General features: G+C 37.7%; 1 protein-coding gene across 5 annotated transcripts in view; it reads right to left on the bottom strand.

Annotated features, from left to right (window-relative positions):
* Nucleotides 1-6,912: 6,912 nt before the first annotated feature.
* Nucleotides 6,913-15,787, bottom strand: part of LOC129725367 (protein kinase C-binding protein NELL2-like) — a 222,489-nt gene continuing 213,614 nt past the window's right edge. For 2 of the 5 annotated variants that reach the window (XM_055681128.1, XM_055681127.1), the window contains exons 13-14: nucleotides 13,212-13,261; nucleotides 6,913-10,956 (exon numbers count right to left, since the gene is read on the bottom strand). In XM_055681128.1, the coding sequence (XP_055537103.1) occupies nucleotides 10,383-10,956; nucleotides 13,212-13,261 (624 nt within the window). In that variant the 3' untranslated portion in view covers nucleotides 6,913-10,382. Of the gene's footprint in view, nucleotides 10,957-12,650; nucleotides 12,694-13,211; nucleotides 13,262-15,787 lie in introns of all 5 variants that reach the window. The other 3 variants (XM_055681129.1, XM_055681130.1, XM_055681131.1) reach the window with 3 other exon arrangements.

Here is a 15,787-nt window from a genome sequence, read left to right on the forward strand (position 1 = left end):
TGCTTTTTTTTCGCGCTGCGTCATGTATTTCGACATCAGCGCCAGCGTTACTGAATGTGTCAAATGGGGAACTACAAAATATGTATGAGATTGCATGACAGCGCCCCGGACGACGTTTTCGCGCGATGACTGTTATTCGATTGAAAATTTGAAATGAACGTTTTTTGCGGCGATGGAGCTAGGTTCCAGTGTTACGTCTGTTAGTCTGTGCTGTAAGTATTGACAGTTCGTCTGCCGAAGCTGATGAAAATACTGCCGAAAACTTGTAAAATATTTCGCTGAATTTATCAGCTGTTGAGTTCTCGCAAAGACGACTAGTACAAGATACCTGACTGTTGCAGTATGGGCAAAATGTATGAAAAAAGTAGGAGGTTGTATCCAAGACACGATCGCATAAATGACGTAGAACTACGTGCACTATTAACAAATGCATTGAGTGTTTCATTACCCTAGTAACCCAACTGGTTTTATCAAAGTTTCATAGCGCTTTTTGGCTGTATTGAGCGCTATGAAACTTTGATAAAAGCAATATTTTTACTTGGGTAATGAGTTATAATGTCTTCTAATGAAGGGTCGTGAATTTCGTGAACCGGATTCAGCAGTTAGTAGAATGTGCCGAGTTAAAAACCATACACAGCACACACACATCATACCATATCATAGACACACACACACATCATACCATATCATACAGACACATACACGTCATAGTATATCATACAGACACACACACATCATATTAATCACACACACACACATCATACCATACACACATCATACCATATCATACCCACATCACACCATATAATACACACATCATACCATATCATACACACACAGCAAGCAAGCGACCAATCAGAGGACGTTATTTCTATTTCAACAAGGCTTGACAATTTTCAATAGTGCAATAGTTCGTAGATTCAAACAACATTTTTCTGCATTTGGGTAGATGCGTGTATAATTTTCCAATCAATTGCTGCAAGAATGAAGAAAATCGGTTGAAAACCAACCGATTTATAAGCATTTGAAAAGGAACAAATTTCGTCCCAGTTTTTCAGTTTGCTTCCCTGTGTGGTATGCTAAAGTAAAACGTAGTTCTACGTCAAAAGGCATTTTGCTGTTCAAAATTGGATTTGGTGATGACGATCTTTATGCTGCCCCAATAGTGGGGGAATAATGGCAGTCTGGCGAGGCACGCTGAGAAGAACCGCGCTGCTACTGAGACATGGTGACCAACCACAGCGCAAGTGATTTATTTAATTTGAAGGCAGCCACAGACGCAACCCGCTGTTACTTCTGAGTGCTGTATCTGCTTTTACTGCTGTCAACGTTGTGGACGGTCCATCCAGCTCGCCTTCCGACTAATGAATGTAGCTAGTTTTCCCAGAAACACTCTTTTATAGCCGAACGGTGCTACGTAATAGGCCACGCCTTTCTGTTCAGTTGTCTAATTCTCTAATATTCTTTAGACGAATTATTCCACAATTCGCATTCGATATTTGTTTCCAGCGAATAAACACCGATGGTGCTCTCACACACGCAACGGTTTTAACCCGTATTTTATTGCGGTTTGTAACATCAAGCGATTTCGTTTGCTCGTTGTTGCGTGTTGCATCATGTTGCAACTTGGCAGCTGGGAGACGACGAAATTCTGTTAATGTTGATTGATTGAATCAACTTCATATCAGCTTTGCATATTCGAATTAACTGCCTCTGTGAATACGTTCTAACAGGGCAGTTTGTTATCCGAAATCGGTTATGTTGATCGCAGCCTTTGTGCTGTCCCAACAGTGGGGGTATTAACTCAATAAACTACAACAGAATTTGATTGCTAGGATCTCGCGAAGAATGTTTGCTTGTGTTGATGCTAGGAAATTTTCACCCTTCAATTACTTGTTTATTTGCCTTGAAAAAAGGCATTTTGCTGTTCAAAATCGGTTGCTGATCGCAACCTTTGTGCTGCCCCAAAAGTGGGGGAGTTAAGATACACGGACAACATGCACTGTGGAAGCTATTTCACCTTCTGTAAATTAGACGGTCGCGACAGATGTAACTGCTAGAATCCGCACAGAATGCTTGCTTACGTTGTCAAAAATTATTAACTTTCAATGACTTGTTTATTTGCCTTGAAAAAAGGCATTTTGCTGTTCAAAATTGGATTTGGTGATGACGATCTTCATGCTGCCCCAACACGGGGGAATAATGGCAGTCTGGCGACACGCGCTGAGAAGAACCGCGCTGCTGCTAAGGAAGGACGACTGCTGTTGACAACTTGTCGCTGTCCAGAACTATTATGAGCGGCTTCGGCTGAACCAGGCTCTTATATAGGCCAAATAGCATGTTTTCAATTGCAAGGTATATGATTCTGTCGACCGTGCTTGGGAAGCAATCATATAACGACCAATCAGAGGACGTAATTTTCGTTTAAACAAGGCTTGACAATTATCAATAGTACAATAGTTTGCATAATCAATCAACAATTTTCTACATTTGAGTTTTTTTCCAAATTATTGCTGCAAAAATGAAGGAAATCGGTTGAAAACAAACCAATTTTCCAAATTATTGCTGCAAAAATGAAGGAAATCGGTTGAAAACAAACCGATTTAAAAGCATTTAAAAAGGGACATATTTCGTCCCCTTTTCGTTAATAGTTTTCCTATTTACATCCCTATGTGGTAGGCTAAAGAAAAACGTAGTTCTACATCAAAACTGTAAGTCGTGTATCTTGTTCTAGTCATCTTTGGTTCTCGGCAATTAAATTTAAGTGTTTTATGATATCCAGGGGTCGTCAATCGAACCCAATCACCCTTTTTGAATCTCTTAAGGTTATTTTATTAGTGAGTTATGTTATTAGCACAGACTAACAGACGTAACACTGGAACCTAGCTCCATGTCGAAATACATGACGCAGCGCGAGCACGACAGCAGATGGTGCTAGTGTTACTAACGTAAAGTACTGGAATCATCCAAGCGATGATTTTATTGAAAATTTGTTCGACGTGTTATGTCTGTTAGTCTGTGTTATTAGTGTTGGGTATAGAAGTTACTGACATAAATACACTGATGTCTATCTTAGTCCATCGTAGAGATACTCAGAGAAAGAGAAAGAGAGAGAGAGAGAGAGAGAGAGAGAGAGAGAGGGAAAGAGAAAGAGATAAGCGATGAAAAAAACCGCCAATTTGGCAACTAGCTTTACTCATGTCAGAGGTGCCAGATCTCTTCTCAAGGCGCAAGGTTACTTTTTCATTTGACCCAGCTAGCTGGCATCGCGCCATGTTTCGAAAGCTAACATCTCAGCGTGTGTGTAAACGAGATAGCATATCACCGCCACTTTTCATACGCATAACATAGCATCTGTCAGTGGGGCCCGCAAATCGTGGATACGCTGCGATGAAGCAAAGCAAAAAAGATAGAGATGCCAGCTAGCTGATTTGACCCGTATAACTGATGGTGATGGTGGAAGTTCTGGGGAATAATAAAGTGCGTCACAAAAACCGCGAAGGTGTTAAATTTCATATTTATGTTTAATTTTCTATACTTTCACCACAGACTAACAGACGTAACACTGGAACCTAGCTCCATCGCCTCAAAAAACGTTCATTTCAAATTTTCAATCGAATAACAGTCATCGCGCGAAAACGTCGTCCGGGGCGCTGCCATGCAATCTCATACATATTTTGTAGTTCCCCATTTGACACATTCAGTAACGCTGGCGCTGATGTCGAAATACATGACGCAGCGCGAAAAAAAAGCAGATGGTGCTAGTGTTACTAACGTAAAGTACTGCAATCATCCAAACGATGATTTTATTGAAAATTTGTTCGAAGTGTTATGTCTGTTAGTCTGTGCTTTCACCATAATTGATCATTATTTTGTTGACCATACAAAAGGTTTGTGACCCACCAGTTAAAAATCACTGTGATAAAGCAATTCAACATTCGCAATTCAACTTAGCAATAGAACATAAAAACGTGTGAAAATAAATGTATCCTTTATTGTACCTATTTACAATACCTCTCAATGTGTTACCTTTCTTGTTCGCTTGGCGCGGTTTTTGACATGTTCGTTTGGCTCACAACATTCTTTCCGCATATCTCTCCCTCTGAGTATTACTAGTCCATCGTAACGTTAGCGTTAGAGAGAAATGAAAGAGAATTATCTCTGAAATTTATCGCATGGTTAAATGGGTTAATCCAATCATATAGATTAACTACCTATTGCACGAAATACATTGTCGTAAAAGACAGGCTGTCGTAATTCTACGTTCAACTTGCGGTGGTATCTCATACACAACCTCTTAAACTTTTTTCTGACACTTGGCTTTGCGCATTTTGTTATGCAACAGGTATGTAAATATTGCCCCCTGCATTTAGACTCCTGTGATAATCATTCCTTGTCCAATAGACCTCTCCAATCGTGCATGTATTGGTGCACTTTACATCGTGTAAGTCGGATGAAAACAACAACAACAACAGCAAACAAAGTGCTGTCAAGAGGCCTGCATTGATTGCGAAATTTTTATTTTTCGCTGACTTGAAAGTGAATTTATTCCTGCGCGGATTGTGTGATCTGTTTACCGATTTCCAGCACCGAGCAACTCAAAAAGGCTATATTTTTCGATTTGCTTAACCCTGGTAGAGTAAGGCAAGAGTCAAACAACTTGAATTTAGTGTGCGTGACTGAGCTGTCAGAAAGCTATATTTCTTATTTCGCTCTGTCAAACTGACAGCTTAGTAGTGCAGTGACAGTTCCTTTCGGTACATTGTTTGTTTTCTTAATTCATTTACAACATTTAATGTATATTTTCGGGCAAGCATTGGTTGAAAATTAGTTGATACTGAGTATCGATACTTCCCAATCACGGTTACGTTTGTGGTAAAAAAGGACAATAATTGCCGGTTTTTCATTGGTTTACCTTTACACGCACTGACGAAACTACGCATGCAGCATCTATCATCAGTCTAACTCTAATCTATTTGTCGAACTTTAACCGTGATGGCGAAAACAGTGAAGCTACTCCGTTCAGAAATGTGCGCGTTCGAAGAACGGTACCCCGTCGCGTCGAAAATGGATTTCGTGCGGCAGTTCGCACTTTTTGGCACTAATGGACAACAATCAGAGCATTAAAAGAAAGTCCTGGTTAGCGACAAGAAGCTCCAAAGGATGCTGAAGAGGGAGACCAAGGGAAAAGAGGCTACATCGCTGCGTGCACTTGGCCTGGAGGTCCATGCAACCTGCCAAACAGTGAAAAAGTGCCTGGCGAGCATGGACATACATGTCAGGAAGCAGCTGTCCCGTTCACTAATCTTGGAGCTGCAGGTAGCGCCTGAATAAAATGGTCAAATCGATTTCCCCGATAAATCACGACGTGGCGGTAGTGATGGTAATGAAACCTATCGCACCCTGGATGGCAACGAGTGGCAGGGCGCTTCGTATTTTACTTCCCCCACAAACTTTATTTCACACACCAAGCTCCCCAAAAAGGTGCTGCATTGAACAACAATTAACGAGAAGGGGATGTCAAAGCGGCTCTTCTTTCGCTTCGGACTGGTCGTAAACGGGGTAATTAATAGTACGAAGTGCCTGCCGGAAGTTGCGTCGTTCATGAAGAAACACCATAAAGACAAAGACGCGGTGATTTGACTGGATCTAGCGTCGGCTCACTACTCGAAGTGATCGTTGGAGGAGATGAAGCGTCTGAATATCGATGTGGTATCCAAGTTGGCGAACCCGCCCAACGTCCTCAAGTTGCACTCCATCGAGGATTTCTGGGTAAACCTGAAGTGTGAGATCTACTCCAACAATTTTGTCGCGAAAACTGAGGAGGAATTGATGAACTCAAAAACATGCCTACACGCATGTTGTCGTCCTCCATGGCGAATGTTCCGGTTAACTGCCGGGAGGCCACACGCAAGGGCGTGGATTTTTTTTTTGTGATTAAGCTTAGTTTTTTCTTAGTCGCCATCTTCTAGTAAAATGATTGGTTGAGTAGAGACAGGTTCTAATATAGCGCAAAGTGTGCGTGCCCGGTTTATTAGATATATAATTCTGCAGACCGTGCTAGAAAAAGTAAGCACTAAGCGACCAATTAGAAGTCGAAATTTGCATTTTAACAAGGCTCGTCAATTTTTAATAGTAGAATTTTCTGCGTTTTCCAATCGATTGCTGCAAGAATGAAGGAAATCCATTGCAAACTAACCGACTTATAGGAATTTGAAATTGGACTTATTTTTCCCCTTCTCGCTTTTATAATTTTTCATTTACAGCCCTATGTAGCCGAACTTTCTGAGAGACGTAGTTCTACGTAAAAAGCATTCGAAATGCGAATAAAAAAAAAAAACAAAAATACAAAATATTTATGTACTTGTTGATTACCTGAGTTATGATCTGTTTTGCTGACTATTTTTTAATTTTAAACAAGCAACTATTTTCTAAATTTGGCCTTTCGTTTGTAACAAACATTGTTCGTTTTTTTAAAAGTCAATGCATCAATCAGGACGCGGTTGCTGTCGACAAGATAATAACTTTTTGTTTTGAGTATACAGAAGAAGAATTGAGGTTACAATTTTTACTCCATATCTGAATCTAAAACTGTTTCGAAGAACAAAAGCATCGAAATGATATAAGAACAACAGTTGATGGGTGTGTTAGTGTGATATTAAAATAACCAATATCGGAGCTGGGGAAAAATTAAGGCTAAACTTACCTTTAGCTGGAATAGTCGAAACACGCGACTGGTTATAGAACCTTTTTTTGGAAGTGGTAAGTTTTACCTTAAAGTAACAGTAAACAGACAAAACTAGACCAGAAAAAAATTGGAGAGAAAATATGCACGCGCGTGTGTGTGTGTTAAAGGGCGATGGGTTGTGTTGTGTTATTCTTTTTGTTTTCATGTAAAATAATCAGTCTGTCTGTTGAATAATTGTTCATTTAATTGGCTTGTTTTTATTAAAAGAAATTGTTAAAATATATATTTAATATAAATATAAAGACCAAATAAAATTACAATTCTCTAACCACTATACATTGTTCTTTTGTTCACTATATATTATGCTTGCTTCATTTCCTTTCGTTTTGTCAGTTTTACGTTTTGCGCATGTTCTGCGGCCATGAACCAATTTGATTTTCATTTCCGTGTTGTTTATTCGTTATGTTGTTTCTTTTCCTATGCTGCTTTATTTTTTAAACATCTCAACTTAACCGTCTGTTCTGCTCAGTTTCTAATGTTTTTGTTTTTATAATTTTTTATTTATTAACTAGTATTTACAGGAATTTCATTATACTCGCTAAGATTAGAAACTTAACTAGCAATAGTTGCAGGACAGCTGATAATTTATTTCTCTGTTCCTACTATATATTTTAATCAATTTTTAGTTAATTTTTATTGTATGCATTTCATTTGTTCTCTTATTATTTTTCATTTGCTTCATTAAATACAACGCTAACTCTATCCACATCATTATCATCATCGAAAGGCCGGAAACCTAGAAGAGTATTTTTTTCGAATGCAGTCTAAGGAGAGCATTTTCTTCGCTTACTGTGTGTGTTAGATGTATGCGTCTTTGAGTGTGTAGGTTTTGTTTCGAGTAAGTATGCTAGTCAAAGCTAGTTTTCGCAAATGAGGTGGCTAATAGTTAGGTACCACGCCAGCTTGTGTACACTATTTACAACATACATACAACAAAGCAACGGGAGGAAATGTGTCACAAACGGACTCTCCATAGAGAGCAAACCCGGCTAAATTGAGTTGACGTGTTTTTTCTGCTAACTCTTTCTGCTGTAAATTACTGACTAAACTATTCGTTTACCAATTTGCCAGTAGTCGATGATATTTGCAATAAATTATAACCACATTATCAGCAACAAACACTAATCAGCTTTTCCTCTCGGTTTGTTTTGCTCTTGTATTCAAATTCTGTACAGTACTAAAACTATCATTATTATTGTGGTACATCAGATAGAAGGAACTAATATTTCTTTTTTCTTTATTTTCCACGCACGGTAGATTTCTTGTCATTTCTTCGTTATGGAAATGGCGGTTTGACGGTTCTCTCATTTTTTCCCTTTCTAGTAGTTTTTTTATTGTTTCGGCGCTTAGCAACAGTTGTGTTTCAATTCTGTTTGCTGTTTCTTGTTGATTGTTTGCATACCACGTAGCCAATTAATTATCGCTTAAGTGTTAAAACCGTAAACTGAAAATGCACTTTGCTACATACTCAAAATACTTTTTGTTTTTCTTCTAACGAATGATTGATTGTATTTATGTTTGATTTTTTTGTTGTGTGTGCAGTTGAATAATAATAATTAGGTGATTTGGTACCGGAACAAGACTGGTAATAAATAAGTTACACTTAACATAAGCTGAAATTGACTAGATTGGTGACAATCGACGACGCTTCGACTGTATCTTTTTTTTCGATCTCATTTCGAGGAGTGAGTGTGCAAATGTTTTTCGTTAATCTCTCTCACGATAGTTGCCAAAACAATACAAACGTAAATAAATCGCACTTCAAAAAGTATCCTGTTTCAATGGAAACAATTAGTTTTTTTAAATATTCTATAGGTTTAGTTTTTACTGACTGCTTAAATGTAATAAATAATAGAACGTACTCAGATAAAATTAGAAAAAAAGATTACTAATCAATAAACTGAAAAGTCGTTAACACTTTTTACAGAGTATTAAATTTTTATTTACAACAGTAATTATTGTTTTTTTATCGTGATTTTTGTTTTCTGCTTTCTTTCAGTAATACTTCTGGCTACAGGTGAAATGATGAATTGTGAGTTTTGATTGGCTGCGTTTTTGAGGAATGCTAATTTTTCGATTATTTCGACAGGATCAAGTCAAAGTTTTGAATGAGAGTGAGAGGGAGAAAACCAATAAAGAATGAAGTTACTGTAGGAATTATAAAAGGAAATTTAAAAATGTTTTAAAAAATGAATTTCAGCAAATAAGAATGTTCACTATTGTTCCAGTGTACAACCATGTAACAGCGTGGATCATACTGAAAATGAATTACGAGAAAACACATACAACGGTATGGTGGCCAAAAGTGAGAGAAAGAGAGCTTTCATAACAAAACATTCTTTCGATCGCTCGCGTCCGTGAGTGCTGGTGAGAGAACACGAATGAGTTCGTCCAGCTACCGCTCTGCTGAGAGCGGTACTCTGCGATTTTGAGTACAAGGAGGAAAGGAAAAGACGAATTAGATTTTAGACAGACGTTGGAAAGATTAGTTTGCGTTAAAAGTTCCGTAAATTAAAATTTAAAAAAAAATGGAGATTCCCGACAGTTACTTCTCCGCAATTCAAGTTGTGAGAATGTATTACGCGACATCGAGTTATCAATGCTAACTGCGATTTCGAAGAAGTGAGGTTAACTTCAAGAATCTACATTAACATAATCTACTAAACCGACACTTTGTAGGTTTAATTGTCAAAAAACAACAACTTCATATTTGTTACACGCCGGCCTGTTTATTGTTTGCAATCACGAAAATTAGTTAGTATGGTATCTACACTGTCAAAAAAGTACTTCATGTGTTGGTAGAATCGCCTACTAACACTAGCAGCGTTTAGTAGTTGAAAGCATCGCTTGTTTTTTTTTGAAGGTGACTGATAACTGTTCACCAAAACGAAATTATTTGTATTGAAAAAAAAAAAACCTCGACTCAAAACTCGATTTGATCCGTTGGGTGACCAACAATCTACGTTAAATCTTGGGCATCTGCGCCAACAAATTATGCTCAGTTGAATTATATGTATGAGTTTATCTTTTCTAGTATGAGTTTCCGGATTGCTGACAATTGTTTTAGTGTGATTTTGTTTACACTAATCAACTTATTTGATGCGTTTGCTCGCTTACTTCAGGAGAACTTGATTCTGCGTAAATAGAGGAAGAGTAACCACGAGAGGGGGTAGAGATTAAACGGAATGGAAAAAATAGTACGATGGTACATTTTGGATTCATTTTGGTATAAGTTTTTAGCTTGTTTGTTTGCTTCACGTTTGCTGTGGTAGTTTTGGGCGTTGTTTCGTTCATTTGTCATTGATTTGTTGGTTTATTCGTGTGGAGTTTAAAACTTTAGGAAATTGAAATTTCTAGCTTTCATTTGATTTCGATTAAAACTTTCCTATAGGGTAATTTCAAATTTGTTCAGATACTAGTAAATTACAAAAAAATAAAATGTACACGTAACTACAGCTAGGTTTGTTTTAATTCATCTCATAAATATTTGGAGCGCTTTTTTCTTCTTTTTTTTCTTTCTTGTTCGACTGTGGAAAAAGAAAGATTTTAACTGGCGAAAGCTGAAACTTAATGATGGGGATGATCAGTCATGGGGAGGGAATTGGCTGGCGAGGGGTGATCTTGAAAGTGATGATTAGGTCGTCACCGCCTCGCAACTGCGCTGGTACTCACTGCTCTTGATAAACTTAGTTACCAATATACCTTCGAAGAGGTGCAGCAGACGATGTGGCCTCGAGGAGTCGACTGTCGACAGTGGATGGTAGCGATCGTTTGAGAAGCTTCTTAGCTGCGCTAGCCGTACTTCGAGGGTGTGGCTTCTGTGGTTGATGATGCTCGGGAGGCGTGGCTTGTGATGCTGAACTATCGTCCGACTGTTGCTGTTGAACACGCGCGGAGAAGGTTGCACTTGGCTTTGGTATCGCTGAGACTGCGGAGTCGCTAGTTGCTGTGGTTGATTGTTCTGGATACGGGGCTGTGGGTGGGATTGTTGTTGTTGTTGCTGCTGCTGCTGGATTATTCTCGTTGCTGCCGATTCTTGTAGTTGCTGCTGCTTGTGATGATTGCGGTGATGTCTTTGGGGTCGTTGTTTGCGATGATTTATTATTAGAAAGACTACTCTTAACACTACCATTTGCAGGAGGCTCTTCAATCTTTCGTAGTTCATCGTCAATACAATGATCATCGTAATGGCAGGTGATCTTACCGTCCTGCCCAGGATGCAAACAGGATGTTGGTCGTTGAAGGTATTTTTTTTAACGATTGGTTGTGCGAATTCACAGTGACAAGAAGTCAATAACAGTGTGAGGGTGTTGGAGTTTGTTCAATTTTTTTGTTGGTTGTTGGTGGTAGAATAAATTTGATGTGATATTCGCAGTGTGAAGTGGTGGAACGCAAAAGAAGAGGTGAAGAGAAAAGAGTGAAAATTAAAACATGTGATAATTCGGTATTGTACAACAATTGGACTGTTTATACTATTTATTGAGGATCGCTTTACCCCGGTTATCATCAGGGTCACGACCCACAATGGGTAACGTGAAGAGGATGAAATGGAGCCAACTGAAAATATTTTTTTGTTAAAACTGTGTGTTTCCTTAGTTCAGTTAAATTAAATTATTTTTTTTTTACTGAAAATGAAAAAAAGTATAATCACAATATCTCTAAATAATGTATTATCATATTGTTTATCATCAATGCGATTATTTTTGTTTCAGTCCTCTGCATCTCATCGTCTTCACATCTTTTTACATAAAACAAATTTAAATCGTCTGCTCAATGAATACAATCACTAATCACGGTTTCTATGTGTGATACGCGTGTGTGTGAGTGAGTGAGTATGAGTGTGCTACTGTCTATTGTGCGTGTGCGTTCAAAACCGATGATTGCCTTTGAGTGATGATTTCTGTCAACATAAACGGTGATACAACGAAATCTTCATTGCTGTTTTCTCTCAATACACTTATTTCAGGTCAGTTTTACAATGCTTCTCTCGCAAATTGGTTAATTTAAATTAGTTTTATGCTTGAGGACACACTTGTTACAATAAAAAAAAACCGGTGCCAGCGAAAGTCATACATACAAGCATGCAAAAACCAAAACGTCTAGAAACAATTGAAAAATGTCTACCACTACATGTAAGTAACTAAACCCGCTACCAGTCTAAGGTATAACAGAAAAGGAACACGAAAGAAATGAAAATAATGTAATTCAAGATCAAACACACAAAATAATAAAAGACGAGTTGGTGTGGGGTACGTTAATCATAATGGATGTTTGTGAAATGTGTGAACAGGTGATACGTTATCCTGTCGGTGAAAACCGGAACATAGGAAAGGAAAACTATTCCACCAATTGAAGTGAGTGATAAATTTTCACTAGTTGTTACAAGTCGGACGGATACTGAAAACTGCCCCTCTCTGCAACCCAATAACTTAGGAGTTCTGAACAAAAAAACAAACGGTAAGGGTTCAAAAAGGTTCAGCAGGAGATTTCGTTGAACATGCTAAGAAAGACAAAATAACTAGTCAAGTATGAAAGGAAGAAGCGACTTGGTTATGGCTTCGTAAAGTGGATCGGTGCTCGTTTTGGTGCAGGTTCTAGAGGTTCGTAAATTGGAAAAACATGTGAGAAAATTGCTAAGTTATTCTGAGTTTGCCCAGAAAGCTTGCTTGTGAAAAGGGGTGACTGATGAGTTTGTTTGAAGTAAAATAACTGTAACGAGAAACTAAGTTCAAAAATCAACTCAAAAAACCGAAAAAGGTTAGAACTGATTCTTTAATTCAATGAAACTAAACAATCGTAACTAGTGTTATCTGAGAGAGGATAAGGCAATATTCTATATAGACGGAGGAAAATGCGTGAAAAATTGAACTATGAATTTGCTTGTAAGTGCACTGGATCTTACAGTGAGTTTCCCTGCTTCCGAAAGGGGTTTCATGGAATGCGTGCTTTAGCGGTGAGAATGGGTAAAAATTTGTGATCAGTCGAGTTACAATTGACCCTTCCACGTACGTCTTGGGGTGAGAAAGGGTGTGAAACAATTGGGAAAAAATCTATTTACATCGTTTTTTTTACAACAAACAGTGGCTTTAGATTGAAATCTTTGCAAAAAACGTACATTTGCTTTTCGTCGCGATTTATACATGTAAGATGGAAATAGTGGTGTGGTTTTGTGATAGAACAGGAATAGAACCGAAAGTAAACAACTAAAGTGGCTTCGTACCGGTCCGTGTTTGGGGAGCCATTTTTCATTCTCCGGAAGAAAAAGTTATACCGTCCCTAAACGCGAATCGGTGCGAAGTGAGTACATAATCGAAACAATCGAATAGCACAGCTTCATCGAAAACTGAACGATATTTGGCCAAAACCATGGAAAGTAAAAGTGAAAGTAAGAAAACCATTAACGAGATACCAACTCATAAGAAGAAAAACGAATGTAAGTGTAGTTAAAGAGTGATTTTTTTACCGATGCACACAACACGCGGAATTGCTCACCAGTTGGGCACAGTAGGGGACCTGGAATGTAATTTGTTTCGCAGGTTACAGTGTTATAAGTTAATATTTTCGGCAGTATTGATTGAAATGGTATTATTAAGAAATTTGAGATTAATTTGAAATGGTAACGACGATGGGTTTGGCTTGGTGTATGTGTGTATTGTGTTGTGGCACCCGTGTTATGAGCTCTAGTAGGCCGAATGCGTTTCTGAACTGTCAAACTGTGTTGATGTTATTGTTGCCGCTGGTGCTTCTACGCCATGTGTCAAATGAACTTTGTTTTTTTTCTCACGAGCTGTTTTATTATTGGTTCTCGTAAGCAGACGCTATATTCTGTGAAACTGATAATATAAATTCAGAACTCGATGATTTACCATATAAAGAATAGGGCAAAGTTTTACAAAACGCATCATTCATTTCCATTTCCGACTATTTAACTTCTATGATATATTTGATGGTTTTAAACTTTTTTTTTTGTTTTTGACAACAAAAATGTTATTTTTGCCATTTGATATTACTGTCATTTGATATAGTTGACAATTTTGACCTCAACATGTTTTGCGATTTTTTCATTTTTGACATTTTTTAACCTTTTTGACGCTTCTGACAGTTCCGTCATTTGTGTCATATTTGTCAGATTTGTTTGTTTTTGTGTCATTTTTATTATTTCTGTTGATTTTGTGTTTTTTGTATATATATTGCCGCTAGTAGGCTCAGAATTGCATCAAAAGGCCGCAAAGAAATTGCTCGCCGGGTTCGTCGTTTCTCCGTTTCCTAACGGGAAAACTTCATTAAAGTCTTTGAAGACTTGACGCACTTACGAGGCAGCCAAGGGCACAGGAACGGGCAAAAAGCTATAATCTTTCTTTTTTCATTTGAGCTCTATGACCTGTGTTGACCACTGCACAATGGTATAGAAACCGAATTTCAGGGGTAATTTTAAACTAGGGCCCGATAGAAATATTCTAGAAAAACCTAAATTAATCCATCTAGCGGTCAGACTCAGCCTTTCTCATTCAAACTTATCATTTATACAAATAGATTTACATGAATGCTTATATCCAGGTTCATTAAGCAGACAGTATGTGAAGTAAAGAGAGCGAAAAATAAGCGAATTGGAAATATGATACAGATTTGGAAAAATATACCGCATCCCGACGGGACTTGAACCCGCAATATCCCCGTCTCCGGCATGGTGTTTTGACCAATTAAACTACGGGGGACGGTGGTACTGTTCCACAATAAAATATGAAATTTGGCTTAATGTTAGTGCTTAAGAAATAGCGAAATAAAAGAAATGACTCTTAATTTCGAACAATTCAATCACGAGCGATACCGGGAACGTTCAAATAGTACGATACCACATTTAAATCATGTTGAGGCCATATATATTGATCAAAGCAGGTATAGTTTTGAATAGTCTTTGAATTTATTTTCTTTCTAAAACTTTTGAACCACATATCAAATTGTTATGAAGTTTGTTATTTGTTTATTTGTAAGTTTAAGAGATGACTCGTTTGTATGACACTAGTTATGTTCAAATAAGTCGTGTAATCTTTGAGAAAATAGACTTTCGTTGTTTTAACAATTTAATACATAACGGTTGCCTAAGTTCAATTATAATCAAATGAAAAGGGAACGTATAGGGCAGCCAACATTTGAAACCACGTGTTCAATCATAATTCATCAGTTAACCCTTAACTATCCCGTCCATCTTATATCAATATTGTTCAAATCGGTTGTGTAGTTTCTAAGATAATGAAGTTTCGTGATTTTCACATTTCGATATATTACAGACAAAGTTACAGTCCGATTAGAGCAAAATTCAATAGGGTGTTATGAGGCAGCTAGACCTTTCATTTGACATTAATTTTGTGGAAATCGGTTCTACCATCTCTGAGAAAAGTAAGTGAGTTTATGTAGTCTTTGGAATATGTTTCTTTTCATACCTGGATTTCACATTTTTAAACATAACAGGCAAAGTAATAGTCCGATTACAAAAAAAAATCAATAGGGTCTTATGGGGTAGCAAGACCTTCCATTTGACACTGATTTTATAAAATCGGTCCAGCCATCTCTGAGAAACATGAGTTAGAATAAATAGTCTCCAGAACACGTTTATTTCCATAAATTCTGAACCACAGGTTCAATATTCATAAAATTCAAAAGTCAAGGGTTTTTTAGGTATCCCGTTCTTTTGAAATTAATTTTGTTCAAATCGGTTGTGTAGTTTCTGAGATATTGATGTTTCGTGATTTTCACATTTTGATACATAACCTCGAAACTAAAAATCCGATTACAATAAAACTCAATATGGTCTTATGAGGCAACTAGACCTTTCATTTGCAATTAATTTCATTGAAATCGGTCCATCCATCGCTGAGAAAATCGAGTGAGATTGGGAGAGCGTTACATACACACACATACACACACACACACACACACATACAGAAAATGCTCAGCTCGTCAAACTGAGTCGAGTGATATACGACATCCGGCCCTTTTGAGCACTTTTATACCTTTAGTTTTTGCAGTGATTGCTATACC

Source organism: Wyeomyia smithii, chromosome 2 (assembly GCF_029784165.1).
Source record: "Wyeomyia smithii strain HCP4-BCI-WySm-NY-G18 chromosome 2, ASM2978416v1, whole genome shotgun sequence".
NCBI classification, from domain to species: domain Eukaryota; kingdom Metazoa; phylum Arthropoda; class Insecta; order Diptera; family Culicidae; genus Wyeomyia; species Wyeomyia smithii.